Raw genomic sequence first — 27,196 nt, 5'->3', positions numbered from 1 at the left:
TCGCTTTGAAGATACAAAGATATAACACAAACTCACAAAGCTGACAAACTTACGGCATAAATTGAAAATAGGTAACAAGCAATACAGAACAAAGAAAATAAATTCTAGGCAAAACAATCCATTTGGAACTTATCTGGTCAGGGAATACACTTTGATCCAACTAGTATCCTTAGAGAGAAATAAGAGAGAGACGTGATTCATAATGACACAGTTAAAGACAGACTCAAAGGACTATACCTATACTACACCTTGACTAAAAGAATAGAATTGAATCAGTCTCCAGACCTATAAGTACTCTTACTCATAAAGGTTAATTAGAGGAGGGGAGGAGGAAGACCAAACTTATTTTCAGATGTTCAGAATTACCCAAATAACCAAATGCCTCCCATAGAAAGTTAAAGGTCCCTTCCAAATATGGAAATCTTTCCTTCCCAAGCACAGATACACTTACTATCAGTGTGTTTATGTTGAATAACATACTGTTGCAAAGATTAAAGTGAAATACTTCTCAATCAAAATGTATTTTGAAATGTGCAACTTTTCCATTCACTAATATTTTACTCTCAACTAGAAATGAATTACAAAGCACCTTACCTTTTGCCTTTTTTAATTAAATTTCCCTCTTCCCCATTTCTACTTACATCCTTCCCTCTGTTTCTTAAACTTCTTTTTTCCTGACTTTCTGCAAAACACAGCTTATCCAGGAATCTCACTTAAACCAATGACAAAGGGATAGAAAAAAAACTGCTTCCTGTATTAATCTTAAAAGGAAAATTCAAAACAGCATCTAACATTCTGCATTCTCACAAAGAAAAGGTAAATGTTAACCTGTTTGAAAATGTTACATGCTATAAATAAGTTATAAAATAGAACATTACAATGGAAAAGAATTAAATCTCCCACCTTTCAGCACTAAATGCTGACTCTGTGTCGACGTACACAACAGCTCCTTCTAATCCTCCCATGTTGGTGGGTAACGTGGCCAAAATGCTCATCATTATACAAAACTGAGTTTTTCCACAACCTGGTGGGCCTGTAATCTAAAATAAAATTTTAAAAATTACTTACATAAATATCACAAGTAGTCAAAGCAAAATCCTTTTAAGAACTTGACACTTGCACAGTCCCATTAACCTGGGTTCCTGGAGTTCCTTAATAAATCTTAACATTCCTTAGAATGTTCCTTAAATATTCTAATACATCCATTGTAAGGAATTAAGTCCTTCCTTATATGTCCTAATTGGTACTAGTTAGATACCATCTTGGGGAAAAATGAGAAAATAGTCACTCAAATCATGCTCTGTGTTCTGTAGTTCAAATGAAAAGCTTTGGTTAAGAGAGCTAGAGGGTGCATTTACACATTTAGAACTGGGAGTTATGTATCTTTTTCTCACTAAGACATTTATAAAAGGAACTTGAAAATATTTAAGAGGCTTTAATAATTGGTTTAGCATTTCTTATGCATTGGCCTTTTAGAACAATTTTGTACTAGTCCCTTAAAAAGCTACTTTGATCTTTATTGTGAACAGTAAAGAATTTAGGAGTGAAGAGTACTGATGTATACAATTTATTTTCAAATGCTTCAGCAAAAAAAGTGTGTGTGTGTGTGTGTGTGTACAGAGAAAAATTAAGCAACTGTAACAAAATTCAACAATGGTTGACTCTAGGTGATTTGTACTTTGAAGTGTGTTTTGAAATTTTAGTTGGTGAAAGCTATTCTGAGATTACAAAATTTGAAATCAAGAGGATAGAGATGGAAAAAAATAGGAAATTCTCAAGTACAACTGGAAGTAATGAATACAAATTAATTTGAGGGGCGCCTGGGTGGCTCAATGTGTTAAGCATCTGCCTTCAGCTCAGGTCGTGATCTCAGGGTCCTGGGATCGAGCCCTGCATCGGGTTCTCTGCTTGGCAGGGAGCCTGCTTCCCCTCTTTCTCTGCCTGCCTCTCTGCCTACTTGTGATCTCTGTCAAATAAATAAATAAAATCTTTAAAAAAATTTAATTTGAAAATGTTTTAAAAAAATCCCCTTTAGGGGTGCCTCGGTGGCTCAGTTGTTAAGCATCTGCCTTCAGCTTAGGTCATGATCCCAGGGTCCTGGGATGGAGCCCCAAATGGGCCTTCCTGGTCTGCGGGAAGTCTGCTTCTCCCTCTCCTGCTCCCCCTGCTTATGTTCCCTCGTTCACTTTCTCTCTCTCTCTCTCTCTGTCAAATAAATAAATAAATGGTCTTTAAATATATATATATATATATATATATATTTATATCCCCTTTAAACATATGCTATTTGTCACACTGGTTGCCGCATCCAACATATTAAGAACCAAAACACTATCCCTTTTGTAAAAGTAACACTAATAATTGTTAACACAATTTTTCACAAAGGAAGGGAAAGAACAAGAGGGAAGGAAGAGAGAAAAAAAATCTCAGAGATGAATAAGTCTGAGCTAAGACTGAGACAGACTATAAATATTTGAATAAACTGTCTTAAATACATCATGAAGTAGGGAGAAATAAGCAGGGATGACCCATGAGTCTACATCACTTGTGCCAGTGGTTCTCAAACAACTGAGCACTGGAATTGCCTGGCAAGCTTATTAACTGGCATCTCTGGTTCAGTAGGTCTGGGATGTGGCCTGAGAATCTACATTTCTAATAAATTCCCAGGTGATGTTTATGCTGTTGTACACTTCTGAGAACCATACTCTTAAAATTTAAACTAAAGCTAACCTTCATTTATCAAGGCTCAATATTAAAAAACAAAAGTTCACAAGTTAGAAACCATGTGCTGATTTATTATAATCTCTAAACAGTGATTTAGACTTTCAGAATAAATTGTTGATATCAATAACAGTTTGCCAGATCATGAGTCATCAGTGAAAACGGGTCTCCAAACTTTTTTGATTACATAGTCTGACCAACCAAAAACAAACAAAATTTATTATGGTCTTCCAATGTACACATACTTATTATATACATACTATTTTACTAATACATTCTAGACAATATACAGCATACATAAAGTAGGGATTAAAACATTTAAAATAAGCATTTAAAATAGTTTCATATCCTTTTTTTTAAAGGTTTATTTTTATTTTTATTTGTTTATTTGACAGAGAGAGAACACAAGCAGGGGGAGTGGGAGAGAGAAAAGCAGGCTTCCCATTGAGCAGGGAGCCAGATTCAGGGCTTGATCCCAGGACCCCAGGATCATGACTTGAGCAGATGCTTAACGACTGAGCCACCCAGGCACCCCTATTTTGTTTAAAGATTTTACTTATTTTTTGAGAGAGAGCATGTGCACAAGCACACATGAACAGGGCGGAGGACATGAAGGGGGGACAGTGGCTGAGGGAGAGGGAGAAGCAGACTCTCCGCTGAGCAGGGAGCCCCATGTGAGGCTCCATCCCAGGACTTCGAGATCATGACCTGAGCCAAAGGCAGACACTTAACTGACTGAGCCACCCAGGTGCCCCTCATATCTTATTAGTTGTACATTTTTTTTTAAGATTTTATTTATTCATTTGAGAAAGAGATACAGAGAAAGAGACACAGAGAGAGAGCACAAGCAGGGAGAGACGCAGAGGGAGAGGGAGAAGCAGATTCCCCGCTGAGCAAGGAGCCTGACATGGGGCTCGATGCCAAGACCCGGAGATCACGACTGAGCCAAAGGCAGATACTTAACTGGCTGAGCCACTCAAGCATCCTCAGGTCTTTTTTTTTTTTTTTAAAGATTTTATTTATTTATTTGACAGAGAGAGAGATCACAAGGAGGCAGAGAGGCCAGCAGAGAGAGAGGGGAAAGCAGGCTCCCTGCTGAGCAGAGAGCCCGATGTGGGGGCTCGATCCCAGGACCCTGAGATCATGACCTGAGCTGAAGGCAGAGGCTTTAACCCACTGAGCCACCCAGGTGCCCCTTTTTTTTTTTTAATACAGATTTATTTGAGAGAGAGCCTGAGCCGGGGCAAGGGGGAGGGGCCGAGGAAGAGAGACTCAAGCAGATTCCCCACCGAGCAGGGAGCCCAAAGCAGGGCTCAATCCCACTACCCTGAGATCATGACCTGAGCCAAAATCAAGAGTCCGACACTTAACTGTCTGAACCACCCAAGTGTCCCCAGATCTTTTCATTCTCATAAAAACCTAACACTTTATGTGAAACAATGATAATAATGAAAATAACAAATGAAATTACATTATTATTTAAGTATTTGTCATTCAGTAATTGAAATGTCAGGTCCTAAGTTCCAAATATTTCAGTATTTACATGCAATGGCAGTTTAGTTGAGAAAGGGATAATTGCAAAAATGTAAGAACTGAAATTTTTAAAATACATCACTCATACTTACTATTTTCATTTTTCAATAACTTCCATCAATTAGCAAAAGTTTTTGTTGAACTTTGGCTAATAAATTTCCATCTTTCCTCAAGTCAATCAATTGTTCTTACAACATAATCAAAAGATACTGCATTTTAAGATTTTTAATAATTGGTTTAAAAATAAAAACTCTTTATTTGGAAGACTTTTCAACAGTATAGCAAATATTGTTACAGGTTTTTTAAGTGTGCAGATAACAAAGTTTTCACAAAACACAGTTACCTTTGACAACAAAAATAACATTATAAAAGAAACATTTCCAAGCAATGATTCTTAAAAACACTCTGGGGGCACCTGGGTGGCTCAGTGGGTTGAAGCCTCTGCCTTCGGCTCAGGTCATGATCCCAGGGTCCTGGGATCAAGCCCCGAATCGGGCTCTCTGCTCAGCAGGGAGCCTGCTTCCTCCTCTCTCTCTCTGCCTGCTGCTCTGCCTATTTGTGATCTCTGTCAAATAAATAAAATTAAAAAAAAAAAAAACACACACTCTATATTTTAATCTGTCTTCAAAAAGGCACTGACTTTCTCACTCATTATTAAAACATTACCTTTACTTTAGATTTTTTTTTTTTTAATTTGACAGAGAGAGAGATCACGAATAGGCAGAGAGAAAGGAGGGAGCAGGCTCCCCACTGTGCAGACAGCCTGATATGGGGCTCGATCCCAGGACCCTGAGATCATGACCTGAGCCAAAGGCAGAGGCTTAATCCACTGAGCCACCCAGGCACCCCAAAACATTACCTTTACTTTAAAGGGATATTATCAGAGTATACCATTGATTTGGTTGGTTGGTTAATTTTTAATCTGCTATGAAGCATATTACATAGCCACTTCTCATATAAAAAAGGTCAGCAAATCTGACATATCTTTTCATTTAAAAACAAATTTCACCTATCCTCAATGGGTAGAATTCAACAGCTCTTTTCTTTGCTGTGAGATCACCAAAGAAGCCCTTGGAATTCAAATGATCTTCATGGTCAGTCCCCATCTCATTACAGAGTACTATAGAGATTCCACACTTCACTAACCAGGTTTTTATAAAAATTAACAATGTTGATACCATCCTGAAGCACTCTCCACACATCTGATATCAACTTCTGTGTTGCTACAGATAGCCTAAGGACAATGCAACAAAAAAAGTTCAAAAAATCTTGAGAGAGAACGTCTGTCCATATACCTACCACTTACCTACCATTTTTACTACTACTATGACTAGACTAGCCTAATCTATCCAACAACCCATCCCTCTATCCATTCATCAATCTATCCCAGGTTTGGTTTGGTTTTTTAAAGAATTTATTAAGTAGTCTCTATACCCAGTGTGGGGCTCAAATTTACAGCCCCAAGATCAAGAGTGGCACATTCCACCCACTGAGCCAGTCTCAGTGTCAGGTTTTTTTTAATGCATTTTAAAGTAAGTCAGAGGGGCGCCTGGGTGGCTCAGTGGGTTAAAGCCTCTGCCTTCGGCTCAGGTCATGATCCCAGGGTCCTGGGATCGAGCCCCACATTGGGCTCTCTGCTCCATGGAGAGCCTGCTTTCTCCTCTCTCTCTCTGCCTGCCTCTCTGCCTACTTGTGATCTCTGTCTGTCAAATAAATAAATAAAATCTTTAAAAAAATAAAAATAAAATAAAGTAAGTCAGAGACCTCAGCAAGCTTTTCCTTAATAATTCAGCATGTATATCATTAATATGAATTTAACATGTTTGATTCTTTCCTTTTATAAGGTAAATTTTACATACAGTGAAATGCATAATCTTAAGTTTACCATCTGATGAGTTCCAACAAATGTATACACACATGTAATCTAAACCCCTATGAGTCAGAACATTACCATCACCCCAGGCAATTCCCTCATAAACACTGCTTTATGTTCAAGAAGTTATTTATATTCAAGAAGTCATATAAACATTGTATTATATTCGGGAAGCTTATTGGGAGAATATATCTTCTCTGACCCATCTTTAGTTTAATGGCACACAGAAAAAATTTAGTTCTTCCTGTATTTCATTACTGAAACAAAATCAAGCTAAAATGATCATCTGGGTCATGGTAGAAACTTCTGTACTTTATATAGCATCTTTCTACATTGAATAACCTGTTTTAATTCTTAATGCTTCAAATAATCTCTAATGATTTCTATATAACTTCTGACAGTATCTGTTCACAAAAGAATCCATTTAAGTTGTTGCCATATTGTTTTCTATGCTTTATTTCATTCATTTTATTGTAACGGGAAGAACAAATGTGTCCCTAATATTATTAATAATATATTACATTTGGTCCTTTACTATTAAGAAAACTCAAAAGAGGCTTTTAAATATCTATCATTAATTTTAGTGATATTTTTCTACATATTGAATTTGTATCACTTGACTTTAAATGTCACTAAAAACTGAATGGAAGTTTGTCTTCCTATCCCATGTGTTGTTTTTTTTTTTAAGATTTTATTTATTTATTTGAAAGAAAGAGAATGAGTGAGCGAAAACATGGGAGTAAGGCAGAAGCAGAGAGAGAAGGATAAGCAGACTCCATGCTGAGCATAGAGCCTGACACGGAGCTTGATCCCACAATCCCAAGATCATGAGCTGAGCTGAAATTGAGTCAGATGCTCAGCCGACTGAGCCACCCATGTGCCCTATCCTGTGTGTTTCTTAATTATCATGGCTTCCTATTATCATTACTCAGTATTTCAAGGGACAAAAAAACAACAAAAGTTTCGATATAAAGGATAATAGATATAATCCCATATATCAAATTGTCCTTAGAATTTCAAAAAATTTTGGATGTCTTCTCATAGGGAATTAGATTGTCAGGGATTGACTTCACTAGTCTAGGGAGATTCATCAGCTGACTTGTCTATGCACGTGGTTCACTCCTAGCACATTATTAGTATGGACTCCAGTATACAGTTTCTTTGCAGGAATCTTTTTGCCATTTGTTTGTTTTGTGAGATTTGGTTTAGTTAAATCCAAAATCCATCTAACTAGATATGTAGAACTACAATTCATCCCAGTATGCTGAAAATAAAGGTACAGCAAGGTGCCTCTGTCAACATTCTGTAATACTTCCTCATGGACTATACCTGACATATGACAGTCTGACACACAGACCAAGTGAAGATGCCAGTGTCACTCTATATATTAAATACTCATTAAGGTTTATTTCATTTTTTTAGGTTGAAATACCAATAAAAGTTAGAAATTTTTTTTTCCCACAAACTAATGGACCATCTTACATACTCTGCTTTGGAAATTGCTAGTTTTAAAGAGCCCCAAACACTCTTTTATCATTATCAAAGATGGTATGGATCAAATTAATTATCAGAAATCAGAGGAAAAGTAATTTTTGTCAGTAAAAGTTGGAAGTGGATCTAGAAAATGAAAAACAGTTACTCTTCAGAGTGCTAACTAATGGGAGGAACAGAGGACTACCTTTCTATACATACTATCTACACACCAGGGTTGGGTTTTTTTTTTTTAGATTTTATTTATTTATTTGACAGAGAGAGAGAGAGATCACAAGTAGGCAGAGAGGCAGGCAGAGAGAGAGGGGGAAGAAGGCTCCCCCCTGAGCAGAGAGCCCGATGCGGGGCTCGATCCCAGGACCCTGAGATCATGACCTGAGATCATGACCTGAGCCGAAGGCAGAGGTTTAACCCACTGAGCCACCCAGGCACCCCTACACACCAGATTTTATATACTTTCTAAGATTTAATGAGCTTAAACCCCTTCAATCCTTTGTGATTTTTAGTGGAAAGGTAAAACAAGCCATTATTTTAATTAAAATGATACACGTGAAAACATTCAGTAATATATCAAGTCTCATGAAAATGTAAGGTATTCTCATTATTCCATCTTTAAAGAAAACATGTAAAAAAAATCTGAAAACTTAAACAAGTAGAACTGGCATTTTTTCTACTTCATTATTTTCACGTACTATTCAGCATAGTCTAGGGGAAAATAGAACATTACGTGAATAACATTATAAGATTTCTGGGGTTGTTTGTTTTGTTTTGACTTTGCATTTGAAGTTGGATAATTACATTAATTTAAGCTAAAATAACTAATTTCTAATTCTTTAGCAATCTCAGATCGTCTTCATACATTTTCACTCTCTTTCTAGACTCAAAAAAATATATGCTGCATGCAATTCTGATGGGTTGACTGGAGTTAAATTTCATTATTTTTTCAGGTTTACTTAGTGGGTTAAAACATTTCAACATTAATAATTTTTAGCTTCAGATAGTTTAGCTCTGAATTCTCCCAGCCAAACCACAAAGTTTCAAGTTGTGTTCAGTTCCCAGGTTCAGCTCCAATGGTGGTTAGAAAGGGAGAACATGCCAAACCAGAATAGTCTCAGTTAGTTGTTTCTTGGAAACTGTAGAGTGAATACAACATTTACACACAGAAAAAACCAGTAAAATACAATCAGCTTCATATAGTTTAGATTCCGGGCTTCAACCCTGTCTGAGAAATAAAAGAACTGAAAGAAAATAACCAGTGGTGAGGATCACTCAAATATCAACAGGAAAGCAAGTATTAATAATTAGTTTAAAGGAGAAAGAGAATTATTCCTAAGCAAAGAAAGTCTAGTTGTACTGAAGTAAAAATGAAGCCTAGTCATTTTAATCTTTAGAGAGACTGAATGGTTGAGATGAATCTGAAACCTGGACCTGATAGGACCTAAAACCAAGTTAACTCTCCTCTCACTGAAGACAGGGGCAACAGGATGGGCCATCTGCCAAACCAATACTTCACCCAAGAAAATTTAAGGACTGCCTGCTTCTGATCTGAGAAAAGAGCTTTGGAAACTTCATATCATTTTTTTTAATGATGCCCCTCACCCATCATTTGTCTCCATTTGCTCTACAATCATGTAGAAACATGATTAGGCCTTCAGACCTACAGAATGCATTTGAAAAATAACGAACTCCCAAAATCCTAAAACAAACAAACAAATAAAATCTCAATCTCAGAAAGGCCAGGTAGTACTTTGCCTTGTGAAAAAAACCTTGATCTTAAATTACTTTACATCAACATGTGGAAGATTTTATATCTTGGATTTTCTCCACTACTCCTTCTTATTTCATATTAACAACTGCTATCTTTCAAGTACATGGCAAGGGACAAAAAAGAAGGGAGGGGAACTGAGCAGAAAAACACAGGAGAACGTGGAAATGACAAGTACCCCAAGCTTCACAGTTAAAAAAAAAAAAAAAAATCAGGGGTGCCTGGGTGGCTCAGTGGGTTAAAGCCTCTGCCTTCAGCTCAGGTCATGATCTCAGGCTCTCTGCTCAGTGGGGAGCCTGCTTCCCCCACTCTCTCTGCCTGCCTCTCTGCCTACTTGTGATCTCTGTCTGTCAAATAAATAAATAAATCTTTAAAAAAAAAAAATCAAACAGTATCAAGGGACACCATCATCCATTTAACAATCATATAACATGTGCTATATAAAAGATTCTATGAAATCTTTATGGAGAAAGACATTTATTTCTAAACCAGGAAGTGAGCGAAGAATTAGGAGCAATGATCCAATCAGCCACACCTGCTAAGCTCCTGTATTAGGACAGGGGCCTGACTATCTTGCCTTTCAAAACACTGAGCAGGATACACAAACCACGGCAGCGGATTATGGTCAAGGAATGCGAATTAGAAGTTTCTCCTTTGTAATCCTACTGCTGTTGTCCCACATGGAGCACACCTTAACCTGGCTGTATTCTGATGGAGATGAGGCCCATCTTGGCCAATCTACACACCCATAAGCAAGAAAAATAAGTGTTTGCTGCTGTTATAAGCAGTGTAAGCAGCCAAAATTGACTAATCAAAAATTCACGTCTTGTACTTCACTGTTTATGCATTCCTATCACATGCCTGGTCCTGGAAGGCACTTAAGTTTATGATCCTGCCTTATTAGCTCCTGTGATCTTGCAGGCCACAGCTAACCTTGCCAATAAGAAAGAATAAGAACTGCATATTTAACTGTTCTGAGGAAAAATCAGGATGCCAAAATAGGGCTCTGGCAACCTGCTCCTACCTTTTTGGGATAGTAGAATAGTCACTTCCAAAGCAAAACTGACCCGCTCAAGGAAAACTGGTCTACTTAAATCATGAACAAAGCATAGAAATGCATCAGGAAATACAAATAATGTAAAAACATGCTACATCCTTTCTCAGTATTTAGAGCAAGGATCTGGGTATAATCGTCCCTCTCAAATGTTGTAAAGATTTGGCAGGCTTCATAGGTTTACACTTCCAGAGGTACTCTTGAACAAAGATATGCAGATCTTCTATACCTGTCTGTTGACATGAGTTTGGACCAGTTCTCTAGTCCAGTAACCTCAGGATTGCAGCATGAAAACACTTTTTTTGGCGATCCCTTTAAATACGACCTTAATTTTACCAAGTCATATTAGCATCTTTATTCTACATTCTTAGTAGGGGTGATCTTGACTCCAAGGATGAAACCTGCTTTTGGCGGGGGGGGGGGGGGGGGGGGATTAGATTTTACTCTTTTTTCTACCTAAAACACAGATATACAGACAGTACATAAACAGGTATATAGTGTATCTGTGGCATTAAAATCCCATGGGGAAGGAGGCTTCATTAGAAAAAAAAAATGTCTAAAAAGCTCATAAGGGGAGAAAATGAAAACAGGATTGAAAAACACTGATTTAATGTACATGATCCCCTATGAGGAGGCTAGCATGTGGTTTGACCTCCACATTACTTAAACTTTTAAACTTTAAATTTCAAGCATATCTTTACTACCCATCATTAGTAATAGCAGATGCTGAATTATCTGCTTAGATATTCCTCGAGTAAGGAATCTGATGTTCCCAGGGCATGGGACAAAGCCCCACAGTTCAGTTTCATCTGTGATTCCGCAAAGGCGGTTTCTCTTTGATTTTTCCTCTGCTGCTTCTGCTTTCGGCACGAGGAGTGCTTCTCTACTTCCACTTTTGATCTTGGTGCTGTAACTGCACCTACACAGATTCAGCAACGTCCACATCAATTGAAACTGGGCATCAGGAAGGAGCAGCTATAAAAAGGCTAGCAGAATGTTTCCAGACTTATTCTTACTCCCTCTGTCATCTCCAGGCCTCATCTAAGTTTATCCTACCAGTTGCCTTACCTCTCTCACCAGATATGACATCTACCTTGTATCTGGGACTCTAGGTTTGACCTATTAACCAGAAACAAAGATCATGCAAGGCAATTAATTAGACACCTCCAGTGATACCATATTAGTTCTCTATCACTCTGTAACAAATTACCACAAACTTAACAGCCTAAGACAACACCCGTGTCTTATCTCACACTTCTGTAGGTTCTCACGCTTCCGTAGGTTAGCAGTCCGTCTGGATGGGCTTGACAGGGCTCTCCACTCAGTCTCACTGGGCCAAGATCAAGAAGCCAGCGCAGCAAAACCCCCTGCTCTGCAGCTGCGGACCTGAGCTGTTTCCTCTCTGGCCATCATCCGAGGGCTGCTCACTGCATCTAGAGGCCACCTACCTACGTTCCTTCTCACGATCTTTCTGGTTTCTCCCTCTTTAGCCAGAGAAAGCTCAGTTTTCAAGGGCCCATGGAAGCAGATCAGTAGATCTTCCTGTCTTAGAGTCAGCTGTGCCACAGAACATGCCGTAATAAGGGGAATGCTAGCTCATCACATCCACAGGTTCCAGGCATTGTGGCACAGCATCTCTGGGAGGCCATTTCAGAATTCTGTCTACCACAAAGTCTCTGGGAATGGAGAAGTAATAAAGTTTTTTAAGACTTACACACACACACATGCATGCATATGTGTATCAACACCCATATACCGTGATAGCCAGGCTCTAAGAAGGACCCAGTGATCTCGCTCTGGTACTCACACCCTTCTGTACTCCCCTCCCACACTGTAACGGGCGTGTCTGTGTAATAGACTACAGCAGAAGTAATGCTATGTAACTTCCAAAGCCAGGCCATAAAAGACAATGCCATTTCTGCCTTGTTCTCTAAGATCACTTACTCTAGGTGAAGTCAACTGCCATGTAAGGAAGACAGGCAAGCAGTCCTGTGGAGAGGTCCCGGTGGCCAATAACTGAAACTTCCTGCCGACAAGAGCCAGGACCAACTTCCCAGCCACATACGTGAGCCATCTTGGAAGCATCCCCACCACCCCAGATGACCGCAGCCTCACCAATACCTTGACTGTAATCTCATGAGAGACCTTAACCAGAAAACCAGCTAAGATGCTCCTGAATTCCTGACTCACAGAAACTGCGAGATAATAAATCTTTCTTGTTGTTTTTAGCCACTAAACTTTGGAATGATTTGTTAAACAGCAATATTTAACAGATCTATAAATATGCAGCTAAGATATACAGATATTAGACATATTTAAGAGAAAAACTAAAATGGAAGAATCACTGATGTTCGTTAATAAAAGATCAGTTAAGTAGAAAACTCATATTCCTTAAGTGTACTATTGTGATAATTTTTAATGGTATATAAATCAAAATATAGCATTAAAAATTACTAAAGTTTGGCTTATTTCGAGATCCAAGGAGAGAATATGAAAGACATAGCAATAACCAAAGCACTACAGTAAACAAGCACTACGTAAGTGTTTAAATACAAACTCATTCTTTCAACTAATACTTATTAAATAACTTCTACATATATTAATACTGTGAATCTAACAATAAAAATAAAGACATAATCCCTGCCCACTTGGAATTTATTCTCCAATGAGGAAGACATGCACTAATTAAGCATACGAACACTATAGTTGTAACAGTGACAAGTGCTATATAGAAGAACCAAGTACATGGTTCAGTTCTCTAAAAACATAGGACAATTCCAAGTGTGTTAAGTCAAAACACGATAAAATAGGCTCAAAATACATTAAGTAAAAAATAATAGAATTACAAGTAAATTTGTCAATTCAACAACATTTTAACAACCTTTCTAAATTATTATTAGGTCAGGCTGAGAAAAAAAAGTTGGTAAAGATAAAGAAGATTTGAACAACCCAAATAATAAGCTGAATTTAATGGTCATATATGCAGAGCATTTAAATATTAGAGAATAATCATTCTTCTCAATCGCACCTAGAGTATTTTTGTAAAAATTGATCACATATTACACCCTAAACAAGTTTCAGAAATTTTCAGAGAATCAGTATCACATAAAGTTCTCTGACCAATGAATTTAGGTTAACAATCTAATTTTTAAAAGATAAATTTTTTAATTAAATAATTTAGATTTTCAAAAATTCCAAATAACTCATGAATTGGAGAAGCAATTATAATGGAAAATTTTAAATACCATTAAAACTAAATAAAAATGAAAATGCTATATAATTTTCATTTTATATAAATAAATTTTATATAAAATAAATTTCATTTTATATTTTAAAAATTAAGCAATGGATATTCATAGCCTACAAGCTCAGAGTTAAAAAAAAAAAAAGAAAAACTGAAAATTAATAGATTAAATGTACATAAGTTTTTTGGGGGGGTAGAAATAATCTCAGAAAACATGCAATTACATAGAAGGAGATAATAAAATAAAAGAAATCATTGAAGAAGAAGAAGAGAGGACCAAAAAAGAATAATAAAAAGCACAGTCCTTTGAAAAGACTGTAAGAAGGTCACCTGGGTGGCTCAGTTGGTTGTCTGCCTTAGGCTCAGGTCATGATCCCAGGGTTCTGGGATGGAGTCCTGAATCCCACTTCACACCCCTTGTTCAGCAAGGAGCCTGCTTCTCCCTCTGCCTGTCCCTCCCCCTGCTTACACACTCCCTCTCTCTCTCTCTCTCTGACAAATAATAAAATCTTCAAAAAAAAAAAAAAAGGAAAGAATAATAATATTCTAAACTCTCATCAGACTTTTTAAAAAGGAAGAGAAAAAGAAGACTAAGTAATGTTAGGAATGAAAAGGGGAAAAACTGGATCGCCTGGCTGGCTCAGTGGGTTAAAGCCTCTGCCTTTGGCTCAGGTCATGATCCCAGGGTCCTGGGACCTAGCCCCACCTCAGGCTCTCTGCCCCGTGGGGCTCTCTGCTCCGCAGGGAGCCTGCTTCCTCCTCTCTCTCTGCCTGCCTCTCTGCCTACTTGTGATCTCTGTCAAATGAATGAAAAGGGGAATAAACGCACATATTAAACCAGATTTAAATTTTTTGATTTTTTAAAATCAGATTTAAAGATAAGGAGAATTCAGTGAATAACTTTATGACAATAAATATGAAAAATTAAAGACAATGGGCATATTCATAAAAATGTCATTCGCCAAAACTACTCAGTAAGACATAGAAAACCTGAATAGTCCTATAAGGCATTAAAGGAATTTATTTCATTTTTTTAAATCTTCCCATAAGGAAAATACCAAGATCAGACAATTTTTCAGACAATTTTTATCAAGTATTCAAGAAACAAATAACTCTAATTTATACAAACTGTTACAAAATATTAAGTCGTGATCCCAGGGTGCCGGGATCAAGCCCCACGTCGGGCTCTCTGCTCAGCAGGGAGCCTGCTTCCCTTCCTCTCCCTCTGCCTGCCTCTCTGCCTACTTGTGATCTCTGTCTGTCAAATAAATAAATAAATAATCTTAAAAAAAATAGATCATAAACAAAATGTAAAACCTAAAACTATGAAACTTTAAAAGAAAACATAGCAAAAATCACTGTGTCTTTGGCTGGACAAAGAATTTGTAGAGATGACCAAAAGCACCATCAATAAAAGAAAAAAACTGACAGACTGGACTCCAAAAGCTGCCATGAACAAACCAATGAACAGACAAGCCACAGATTGGAAGAAAACAATTGCAAATCCTATATCTGATGAAGGACTTGTATCCAGAATATATAAAGAATGCTTACAACTCAGTAACAAGAAAACAATCAATTAAAAAATAGGTGAAAGATCTGACTAAACACTTCACTTAAGAAAATACACAAAAAGGGACGCCTGGGTGGCTCAGTTGGTTAAGCCGCTGCCTTCGGCTCAGGTCATGATCCTGGGGTCCCAGGATCGAGTCCCACATCAGGCTCCTTGCTCGGCGGGGAGCCTGCTTCCTCCTCTCTCTCTCTCTGCCTGCCTCTCTGCCTGCTTGTGTGTACTCTCTCTCTCTGACAAATAAATAAAATCTTTAAAAAAAAAAAAAAAAAGAAAATACACAAAAGGGAGTGCCTGGGTGGTTCAGTCAGTTAAGCGTCTGACCCTTTATTTTGGCTCAGGTCATGAGGTCAGGGCTGTGGGATGAAGCCGTACCTGGGGCTCCACACTCAGCAGAGAGTCTGCTTGAGGATTTTCTCTCCCTGTCTCTCTTTCTAAAATAAATAAATAAATCTTTAAAAAAAGAGAGAGAGAGAAAATACACAAATGGCCAGTAAGCACATGAATAGGTGTTGGAAATCATTAGTCATTAGAGAAGTGTAATTAAAACTACAATGAAATTGGCAATTCCACAGCAAGCCTGGCTGTAAGAGTGTGGACGGGGTTGCCTGTGGTCCCCCAGTGGCGCAAGGGGGAGAAAAAAAAACCAACAATGAAATACCACTCACACCCACTGGAATAGCGAAAATCAAAAAGATAAACAATACTAAATGTTAGTGAGGATGTGGAGAAACAAACCGTCACACTTTGCCAGTGAGAATGGGAAATGGTACAGCCACTTTGGAAAGCAGTCTGGCAGTTTCTTAAAAATTTAACATATCCATTATCCACTCACTCTTAGTAATCTCCCAAGAGAAACAAAAACCTATGTCCATACAAAGACCTATCCATGAATGTTCATACCAGCATTATTCCTGCTGGATGAAAACTGGAAACAATCGAAGTGTCCATCAACTGAGGACTGGATTAACAAAATGTGCTGCAGCCATACAACGGGACACAAATCCACAATTAAAAGGAACAAACTACTAACACATGCTACAATATGGGTGAACCTCAAAAACATCGCACTATGTGAAAGAAACCAAACACAAAAGACTACATATTAGATGATCCCATTTATATGAAACGTTTAGAAAAGGCAAATATATAGATAGAAACAGAAAAACAGATGAGTGGGTACCCTAGGCTGAGGAAGGAAGCAAGGATTACCTATAAATATGCATGAGGGAAATTTTTAAGGTGATGGAACTGTTCTAAACCTGGACTATGGTGATGACTTACTAGAAAGTTACTTGAATTATCCAATTAATAATCGTTGAGTCTTTATAGCAGTTAAATTGTACCTTAATAAAATTGCTTTTGAAATAACCAAATGATTTGTGAAAAAAATTTTCAAGCTCGTTAGAAATCAGAAAAATGAAAACTAAGATCATAGATGCCAAAGATGGGCAGAAGTTAAGAAATCTGATTAATACCAAGGAATGAAGATATGGAGCAAGAAGAATCCCTGCACATCACTGGTAGAAATTCAAACAGGTACAACCGCTCTGGAAAACAATTTGTCCTGATTCTGCAAAGTTGCACTATGCACATATCCTATAACCAGGAAATCACTCCAAGGTAGATACCCTAGACAGGATCCAGATAGTAAATATTTCAGGCTCTACAGACCATGAGATCTTTACCACAACTAACTCAACTCTGCCTTCTATCATATAAACAGCAGCAGACAAGACATAAACAAATCAGCATAGTTGTGTTATAATAAAACTTTGTTTACAAAAACAGACACCAAGCTAGATTTGATCATTGGGCAGTAATTTGCCAATCCCTGTCCCAGCGAAATACTCGTACGTGTGATGCAGAGGACATGTACAACAATTTTCATAGGATTTGTTTATATTAGCAGCAAACTAGAAACAACCCAAATGTTCACTCACAGGAAAAAAGATAAATAAATTGTGTCATATTTTCAAAATGGAATATGATACAGCAGGAAAAGGGAATTATACTCCTGTCACCTGAAACAACATGGTTAAATCTCAGAAGACATTATTAAGTGGAAAAAAAAAATTCACAGAATAGATATGATATGAATTAATCACAGAAATGATTTAATAAATCTCAAAATAAAGCAAAACTAAATAAATGTCATAGCACCTATCTAGGTATATAGACAGTAAAAGAAAACCATACGGGAAAAAATTTTAGGAATGGTAAAAATTCAGGACAAAGATTACACCTCAATGAAGGGTAAAGATAGGATCAGGGAGAAATCCACGGTTAGTTTCAATGGTTGTGGTATTGTTCTGGTTCTTATTAAGTCATAAGGTCATAAGACTTCCTAACTTACACATGTAGGATATATTTAATCTTATATATATATGTATAATATACATTAAAATTTTGTTATTAAAGGTGAATAGAAATACTCCCTATACTCAGCTGAAAAAAAATCCCAAAACAACTGAAGAGGCTACCTGTAACTAAAACAGAAAGTACAGAATGGGCCACTAAAAAGCAGTCAGAGTATCTGTGCTCCAAGTCCACCAAGCAGATCATGACAAAACACCAACATGGCTGGTAACTAACACTTGGATTCAGAAAGAATTGACAAATGCCAAGTGAAAAAGTATCAAAACGTATTCTTTAAAAAAAAAACATTTTTTTAAATTAGTTGTTAGTTAATCTTAAATTCAGTTTTTGTTATTTAAGTAACTTTATAACTGTGGAACACTGCTGTTAACAAACTCACTTGAAGAGGTCCCGCTAGAGTGCAAAGATTACATATAGTAAGATTCTGGCACCATCTGGTGGCAGTACCCTGCAACAGCAGGGGGTTTTTGTTGCTTTTAAAGATTCGCTCACTCATTTATCAACTATCTAATAGGCATCCTCCCAGCATAGCACACACATATTTTTAAACCTTTCTTAGAAGACAGGACATAAAATAAGGTATAGTATCTAAAACAGAATGCCCATTTTCAAGAAAAAAAAAATCTACACTGGAATTCATGACTATGAGAATGTCAGAGTCTGCTCTTACTTAGAAGTTTGCTTAAAATATCTATGCCCTTAGAAGTCTCAGGCAAGAAGTTCTTCAGGAGTATCCTGGTAAGTGCGTGAGTTACCACACCGGACCAGTAAGCATGCCAATGTAGCATGCGGGAAAGAACTGTGGTAGTTTCTAAATATCTTCAATCTCACTATGGAAAACAATATAGAGGTTCCTCAAAAAAATTAAAAATAGATCTACATACAACTAAGAAATTCCACTTCCAGATATATACCCAAAGGAAGTAAAAACTATTTCATCAAGATACCTGCACTCCAATGATTATCATAGTAGTATTCTCAATAGCCAAGATATGTTAACAACCTAAATGTCCATCACAGGTGAATGGATTTAAAAATGCAGCATTAAAAAAAAAAAATGCAGCATTTAAGCAATGTACACAAGAGCCAAACTACAGAAAGAGCCTAGATGCCCATTGACAGATGAATGGATAAAGAAGATGTGGTATAGATACACAATGGAATACTACGCAGCCATCGAAAAATGAAATCTTGCCATTTGCAACAACATGGCTAGAACTAGAGGGTATTATGCTAAGCAAAATAAGTCAATCAGAGAAAGACAATTATCATATGATCTCACTGATATGAGGAATTTGAGAAACAAGACAGAGTATCATAGGTGAAGAAAGGGAAAAATGAAGATGAAACCAGAGAGAGAGACAAACCATAAGAGACTCTTAATCTCAGGAAAACAAACTGAGGGTTGCTGGAGGGGAGGGGGTTGGAGGGATGGGGGAGCTGGCTGATGGACATTGGGGAGGGTGTGTGCTATGGGAGCGCTCTGAATTGCATAAGACTGATGATTCACAGACCTGTACCCCTGAAACAAATAACATTATTTGTAACATTAATAACATTTATTAACGTTATGTTAATAAAAATAATAATAATAAATGTGGCATATATACACAATGGAAAATTACTCAGCCATGAGGAAGATAACCTCCCATGAGCAACAACATGAACGGACCCTAAGCACATTACACAATGCAATGTAAGTCAGACAGAGAAAGAAATATACTATACAGTATCAGTTACATGTGGAATCTAAAAAAGTTAAATCTGTAAAATGGTGGTTAAAAAGAGGTGGGGTGGGGAGATAAGAGTGATGTTGTTTGGGGCACCCAGGTGGCTCAGTTGGTTAAGTAACTGACTCTTGATTTCAGCTCAGGTCATGATCTCAGGGTCTTTGAGACTGAGCCGCGCATCGGGGTCCACCCTCAGCACAGCCTCTACTTGAGATTCTTTCCCTCTGCCCCTCATGCCCCTCCCGGCTCACCTGTGCCCTCCCTCCTGCCCTAAAATAAATAAATCTTTAAAAAAAAAAAGTGATGGTGTTTAACAGTACAAACTCGTAATGAAAAGTAAATAAGCCACAGTGCTCTAATGCAGTCTAATGAGTATAGACAGTAATACTGTACTATAATTATGTGGTAAATATTGCTACATCAGCAATCACATTATAATATACAAATGTATTAAAGTAACATCGGTTAAATGTCCAACTCGATTTTTGGCTCAGGCATGATCTCTGGGCTGTGAGATCACGCCCCACATGGATCCTGCTTGAGATTCTCTCTCCTCTTCTCCCTCTGCCGCTCCCCCCTTCCCCTCTCTAAAAAAAAAAGAAAGACATGTCCTTGAATTCTTGACATTTCTTTCAAAAAGTAGAGCCAATTTTCCCTTTCCTTGAATGTGAGCTGTACTTAATGATATGCTTCTTAAGAAGACAATGTGGCAGAAGTTAATGGTGTGTAACTTCCACAACTAAATCATCAAAGGCTTTACCACTTCCATCTTGCCTTCTTTTGGATTATTCACCCAGGGGGAAGTCAACCACCATGTCCTGAGGAACTTAAGCAGACTGTGGAGAGCCTACTTGGAGAGGAACTGTGACCGCCTACCAAGAACCAACATCAACTTCCCAGTTACGTGAGTGAGCCCTCTTGGAAATATCCTCCAGCCCCACCACGCCTTCAAGATAACTGCGTCCCTCACCGACATCTCTGAGCTAAGCCACTCCCAAAGAAACAGAAATCGTATCAATTGTCGTTAAGTCACTTCATTTTGAAGTAATTTGTTGTGCAACAACACATAACCAACACAGCCTATCACATCCTAGAACCAAATTTTACCTACAACAGAAACTAAAAATAGCTCACTTCAGTTTAATACCATGATTTGCCCACATGTTAATAAAATTTCAAATTTTCCTTCCTCATACACTAAGTACTGTTCCTTTAATTCCTCTAAATCGCTTCATGCTATTTCATAATATTCATCAGTTTCTAAGTTAATTTTAAGAAACAGCAACCGAAGCAGACTTCAGGTGGTCAGCGAGGACTGTTCTGAATATCTCTATTTTTTGAAAAGCAACTATACTAGGTCCTGAGTGGAGAACCATGCCCTTGAGGTATGAGATAATCTATGTTTCTCAACTAAACTTTTTCCCCTGGCTCTGAAGGTTACAGGCCAGTGGGAGATTTGGAAAGTTTCTCCTTTACCTCTGTGAGGGATCCACAAGCCACACCACCATGCAGGGCTTCATCCAACGCAGAAAGGGTTGTGGCTAAGAACGCTGGGGAGAGAGAAGCAGACATCTGCATCTTCATTCCATAAGCCTGAACAAGAAAAAGAAGACGTTCTTTTCAATGCCCATGTCTAGTCAAAACCAGAAACCCACTCCAAACCTCAGTTTCTAGCAGCTGGAACCCCAATCCATCTCTCTTTTCCTCAAACATTTAGTTGTTAAATGAATATTTAGTCCATGCCAGAGACTATGCCAGACTATGGGGATATGATAGAGGAGAAAGAGGCCCTGCCCTCACAGTACCTATGGTCACCCAGCAGTTGAAATTAGGACTAGAAAGCAGGCAATTACAATACAGATAACAGAGACACCATGACAGGGAACGTGGACTCACAGAGACAGTATATACTTCATCTATGAATTCTGTGATCCAGGAAGACTTCAGGAGGAGCTGGATGTCTGAGCTAAAATGTGAAATAGCTGTTAAGCAAATGGAAATACACATATTCCTGCCAGAGACAGAACACACAAAGAAAGGGAGAAAATGGAAACTAATAAAAACTACAAAAAATAAAAAGAGTTAGAATGGTTGAAAGAAGGAGTGTGGTCACAGTGGGGCCAGTGATGGGGCTGGAGAAATAAGCAGGGGCCAAATCACGAAAGAGACTTGTTGAAGTCTGGGGTCAATGTGGAGAGCAAGAAGGAATGGCATGCTCAAGTTATCTTTTCCAACCAAGGTTGGTCTGTGAAGAATAGCTTGAAGGTAGGTATGGTACCCTGAGAAACGGCCCCCCAAGAAATGTCTGCATCAAATCCTTGGAACCTGTGAATGTTACCTTCCTCTGAAAAAGGGCCTTTAAAATGTGATTAATGTGATTACATATCTAGCAATGTTTAAGAACACTTACCTCTACAATTTCTAACATTAAAAATTACTACTATTTTATTAAATTGCCCAAATAAACTGAGGTCAAGCCATAGAACAGTAATTATTCCTTCCTTCCTTCATTCATTCATTTTCAACAAATACTGAGTACTTACTACATGCCATATACTATGATAAACTATGGGAACAGAAACAGAAACAGTTTCTAACCACTTCCAGTTTACAACTTAATAAATCTATGTATCAAATCCAAGGCCCTTCTGCTTCTGTGAAGATGTAGGAAAACCAGCCTATTAATATTTGTAAGCCAGAAATGTGCCCACTTCTGTCCAATCTCACCTATTAAATTCTTAGATCATTTAAACCATGGATTATCACATTTTTCTAAGGCTATACTCAGGTACATTAAAAAGAAAGAAAAAGAAAAGAAAAACTACAGAAAAAATTCATGTGGTATGCATCTGATTTAGAAATACCTGAATATTGTCTACAATATATCATCGGGCTATATTGCCTGGTAGGTAGGCTTGGAGACATTTTACCAAACGTATAAAGGCTGCCCAATCTGTCAACATTAAAGTACTTCCTTTGCCTCTATAAGAACACTAATCACTAGAATAATAGAATTAGTGACACATACAAAAAAGACTAAAATGAAGGAACAGGATAAGATATGATAGTACGTATACAATATCAGAAATGATAGTATGTATATAAATGAAACAAAAAGGAAATTTTGATATGCCACTCCACCAGGTTTTCTTCTATGGTGGTGGCTGCTTCTTCTCAGACACATCATTATTTAATCTGATTTTAAAGTGTTGGCTTCGCTCAGGACTTGGTCTTAGATATGCGTATCTCATTGTCATATTTACACTGATGACTCCCAAACACATACTGCTACGACAGACTTCTCCTTCAGACTGCAGGTCTGAGTATTGAACTGCCTGCTTCGTATCTCCACTCAATGTTTCATAAGCCCCTTACATTCAACAAGTACTAAATTAAATTCATGATCTGCCTCCACCAAGTCTGATCCTTTTTCCAGCATTCCTTATCTCAGGAAGTGGTACTACCCAGTTTCCCAAAGCAAAAAATCAAGGACTCATCTGTCACTTTCCTGTATTTCACCACTACACACTGGTAAACAATCACCAATCCTACTCATTCTGCCTCCTAAATATCTCTCATAACAACTCACATAATGCCATCTGCACTGACACCACACGAAAAACACTCGTCACAACCACTTTCTATCTGGAATATAGGAGTAGATACCTAAGTGCTCTTCACGAATATTTTCCTGCTCCTTTCCAATTACTTACCTGTGTTCAAGACTGAGTTGTGGGGGTTTTTTCTCATTAAATTTTTGTTTTAATGAGTCTCAAAATTCTGTAACAGATTTTTGGTCTTGTTGTTCTCATTAAAAAGTACTGATTTTTAAAAATTAGTAACTTAAAACAGCCACACACCAAAAAACACAAATGGTCCACAAAACATTCTCCTTTCCTTCTTTTTTTTTTTTTTTTAATTTATTTGACAGAGAGAAATCAGAGCTAGGCAGAGAGGCAGACAGAGAGAGGGGGGGAAGCAGGCTCCCTGCTGAGCTCGATCCCAGGACCCCGAGATCATGACCTGAGCCGAAGGCAGAGGCTTAAACCACTGAGCCACCCAGGTGCCCCTCTCCTTTCCTTCTGAAGGTTTTATGATGCACTGTTACCAATAACTAGTCTTTTACTATTAATTGGCCAATTGACACAAACAGTTCCGAGACCGTTCTTCCACCACTGATTAAGACTGGACTGGCAGGTACTGGGGATAATACTCATTTAGCCTTCTGAGCTTTCTGGGCAGACTTGTGACCTTGCCAGCTCCAGCTGCCTTCTTGTCCACTGCTCTGATGACACCCACAGCAACCATCTGTCTTATGTCACCAACAGTAAAATGGTCCAGAGGAGGATAATGAAGTTCTTAACATGCACAGGCTTGCCAGGAACCATATCAACGAGGCAGCATCACCAGATTTCAATAACTTGGAACCATCTTCTAGCTTTTTTCCATAATGATGATCTATCTTCTCCTTCAGCTCAGTAAACTTGCAAGCAATGTGAGCTGTGTGACAATCCAGCACAGGTGCATATCCAGCACTGATTTGGCCTAGATGGTTCAGGATAATCACCTGAGCTGTGAAGCCAGCTGCTTCCACGGGTGGGTCATTTTTGCTGTCACCAGGCACACTGCCACGATGAACATCTTTGACAGATAAGTCATTCTTTTTTTTTTTTTGTATTTTTTTTTTTATTTGAGAGAGGGTGAGAGAGACAGAAATAGAGAGAGAGAACACAAGCAGGGGGGAGAGAGAGAAACAGACTCCCCTCTGAGCAGGGAACCTGACATGGAGTTTGATCCCAGAACCTTGGGATCATGACCTGAGCTAAAGGCAGACACTCAACCAACTGCGCCATGCAGGTGCCCCCAGATACGTTGTTCTTGACATTGAATCCCACACTGTTCCCAAGAAGAGCCTCATTCAGAGTTTCATGCTGCATTTCAAAAGACTTTACTTCAGTGGTAACACTGACCAGAGCAAAGGTGACCACCATGCCAGGTTTGAAAACACCAGTCTCCACTCAGCCCACAAGGACAGTACCAATACCAACAATTTTGTAGATATCCTGGAGAGGCAAACACAAGGGCTTGTGGTTCCAGAAATGCAATCCAGAGCTTCAGGCAATGTGGTTCCACTGGCATTCCCATCTTTAGGGTGAATTTCCGTCCTTTGAACCGAGGCATGTCGGCACTTGGCTCCAGCATGTTGTTACCACTCCAACAAGAATTGCCACAAATGCTACTATGTCGGGGTTGTAGCCAATTTTCTTAATGTAGGTGCTGACTTCCTCAATGATTTCCTCATATCTCTTCTGGCTGTAGGGTGGCTTACTGGAATCCATTTTGTTAACACCAACAATTAGTTGTTTTACACCCAGTGTGTAAGCCAGAAGGGCTTGCTCACGGATCTGCCCATTCTTGGAGACACCTGCTTCAAATTCACCAACAACGGGGCGCCTGGGTGGCTCAGTTGGTTGATCAACTGTCTTCAACTCAGGTCATGATTCTGGAGTCCTGGGATCGAGTCCTGCATCAGGCTCCCTGCTCAGTGGGGGGTCTGCTTCTCCCTCTGACCTTCCCCCTCTCACACTCACTCTCTCTCATTCTCTCTCTCAAATAAATAAATAAAATCTTCTAAAAAAAAAAAAAATTCACCAACAGCAGCAGCAACAATCAGGACAGCACAGTCAGCCTGAGATGTGCCAGGAATCTTGTTTTTTTATAAAGTCTCTGTGTAAGACTGAGCTTTTAAAAACACAGATCATACCCTTTTAGGACTTTTTATTGCTCTCAGAATAAAGTTCAAAATCCTTTACATGTCTGCAGGCCCCATGATCTGACTCCTGCTTGCTTCTCTGACTTCATCGCTGAGGTCAATCTGCTCCTCACTGCTTTGTTCCAGTCACATCAGCCTGATGTTACTGCCGGGAAGTGCCATCCTCCCTCTCTCACAGGGTCTTTACACATCCTGGTCCCCCTGCCGACAGACTCCTCCGTGCTCACCTCCTTCCTGACTTTGCCTATCTCTCCCCTATTCATCATCCTTCAGGTTTTAGCTAAAATGTCACTTCCTAGTGGGAGCCCTTCCTAACCCTGGAACTAAGTAGCGAACCCCGTTATTAAGTTTCAGAGTTTTTAATACTTTTCCTTGGTAGGACTTATCATTACTACAAATAACTGTTTATGTACTTATATGTGTAATGTCTGACTTCTCCCACTGGACTGTAAGCTGCATGAGGGCAGGATGTTACCACGTTCACTACAAGATCCCCAGGACCTGACAAGAGTACCTGCTACATAGCTGGCCCTCAATAAATACCAGTTAAAGGAATATATCAATGAACAAAAAAAATTCCCTGGAAAAATGTACTGAAGCTAAACCAATGTTTATAGCAAGACTCAAATCTAGAGAATGCTATGGAAGTGAACATACAACAAAGGAGAAAGACGGTCTCTAGAGCAGGCATCTGGAATGGTACTGATACCTTGGCTGAAATGGTAGCAGAAGTGGAGACGAAAGGTGAATTTCCTGCCTGTGCTCTCTTTAATTCTCTAACTAGAAATACGCCATACATATTGACCAAACAGAATGACACATGCTAAACTAAAAACACTTTCTTGGTGCTTTACGAGCTTCAAAATAGTAACAAGTTAATTGAACCTGGTCACAGCATCACCACTTACTATTTTAGCTCTCCTCCTTCTCCCATAAAACGAAGTGAGCTGTTCAAGGCTTGGAGGTCAATGACAAAGCTAGACAGTGCCAGTACCTAACTCCAATTCTAATTCTTCTGACTACTCTACCTATGGGGTATTTTCTTAGATCACAAGCTAAATCCGAACAAAAGAAAATACTTCATCTATTCGTTAATTTCAGAAATTTCAAATGACACTAACATCCCTTCCTTCGTACTTCATAGAATTGAACTCCACTTTTTTGCTCAGTGGTTAACAAATTTCAATATAAGATGTAAGGTAAGTAATCTATAATTCACCTAAATAAATACATTTATAAAGCACTAAACAGACTTCCAGGCACTCTTATTCTGGGAAAACAGGATCTTTTCTACCATGCACTAAATCTACACGTTGAAAAGCTAAAGTTAGGAGACAGAAAGTATAAAATAATTGTACCACTTGACAAGGATTTGTTATCAAGACTTTAACTACAAGGATTTGTTATCAAGACTTTAACTCTTCTCAAGGGTGAGCGAAGTTTTTGGGTGCCTAGGTGGCTCAGCTGGTTTAGCAGCTGCCTTCAACGCAGGTCACAATCTCAGAGTCCTGGGATCGAGCCCCACTCAAGCTCTGTACTCCACAATGAGTCTGCTTCTGCCTCTCCCTCTGCCCTTCTCCCCAGCTCACGCTTGCTCTCCCTCCCTCTGTCTCTTCTCTCTCTCTCAAATAAAGAAAATCTTAAAAAAAAAAAAAAAGAGTGAGCAAAGTTTTAAAGTATTATTTAATCAATAAGCAAGTGGAAACCCAATATGTGTACTTTATGATGTAGACTGATGATAATAAAAGTTAGAATTATAGAGACAGGAACATTCTAAACTTAGGAGTATATTATAATTTAACCATGAGGTCCACAAATTCTACCCAAACAAAAGACACAGATGTCCTTTTGAAATATCACTATTAGCTACAGGGGGAAAAAACTTCCTGCTGCTTCCTCGTTCCCATAATTAGGAACTGTCTCTCATGAGTTTATAAACTACATAAATTTTTCACATATATTCTTATTAAAGGACTAACTTGATGGTGTGAATCAATACTTTTGAGGTGTTCATCTCTATTTTTGCTTTTGCCTCATCCCAAAAAAGATTCTATTTTTTTAAA

The 27,196-nt window shown here is 38.4% G+C and overlaps 1 protein-coding gene and 1 pseudogene across 8 annotated transcripts in view; both read right to left on the bottom strand.

Moving 5' to 3' along the window:
• Window positions 1-27,196, bottom strand: part of RAD51B (RAD51 paralog B) — a 679,511-nt gene that overhangs the window by 646,641 nt on the left and 5,674 nt on the right. For all 7 annotated transcript variants that reach the window (XM_080809116.1, XM_080809118.1, XM_080809114.1 and 4 more), the window contains exons 4-5: window positions 20,837-20,953; window positions 904-1,040 (exon numbers count right to left, since the gene is read on the bottom strand). In XM_080809116.1, coding sequence (XP_080665242.1) covers window positions 904-1,040; window positions 20,837-20,953 — 254 coding nt within the window. The remainder of the gene's footprint in view (window positions 1-903; window positions 1,041-20,836; window positions 20,954-27,196) is intronic.
• Window positions 23,403-27,147, bottom strand: LOC308346051 (elongation factor 1-alpha 1-like; annotated as a pseudogene). Its single transcript has 3 exons — window positions 27,113-27,147; window positions 24,232-24,814; window positions 23,403-24,011 (listed from the first exon to the last, which is right to left on the bottom strand). The product of its transcript is annotated as an elongation factor 1-alpha 1-like (transcript).

This window comes from Martes martes (genome assembly GCF_963455335.1).
Source record: "Martes martes genome assembly, chromosome: 7".
Taxonomy (NCBI): Eukaryota; Metazoa; Chordata; class Mammalia; order Carnivora; family Mustelidae; genus Martes; species Martes martes.
This window is presented reverse-complemented; position numbering and strand designations above follow the sequence as displayed.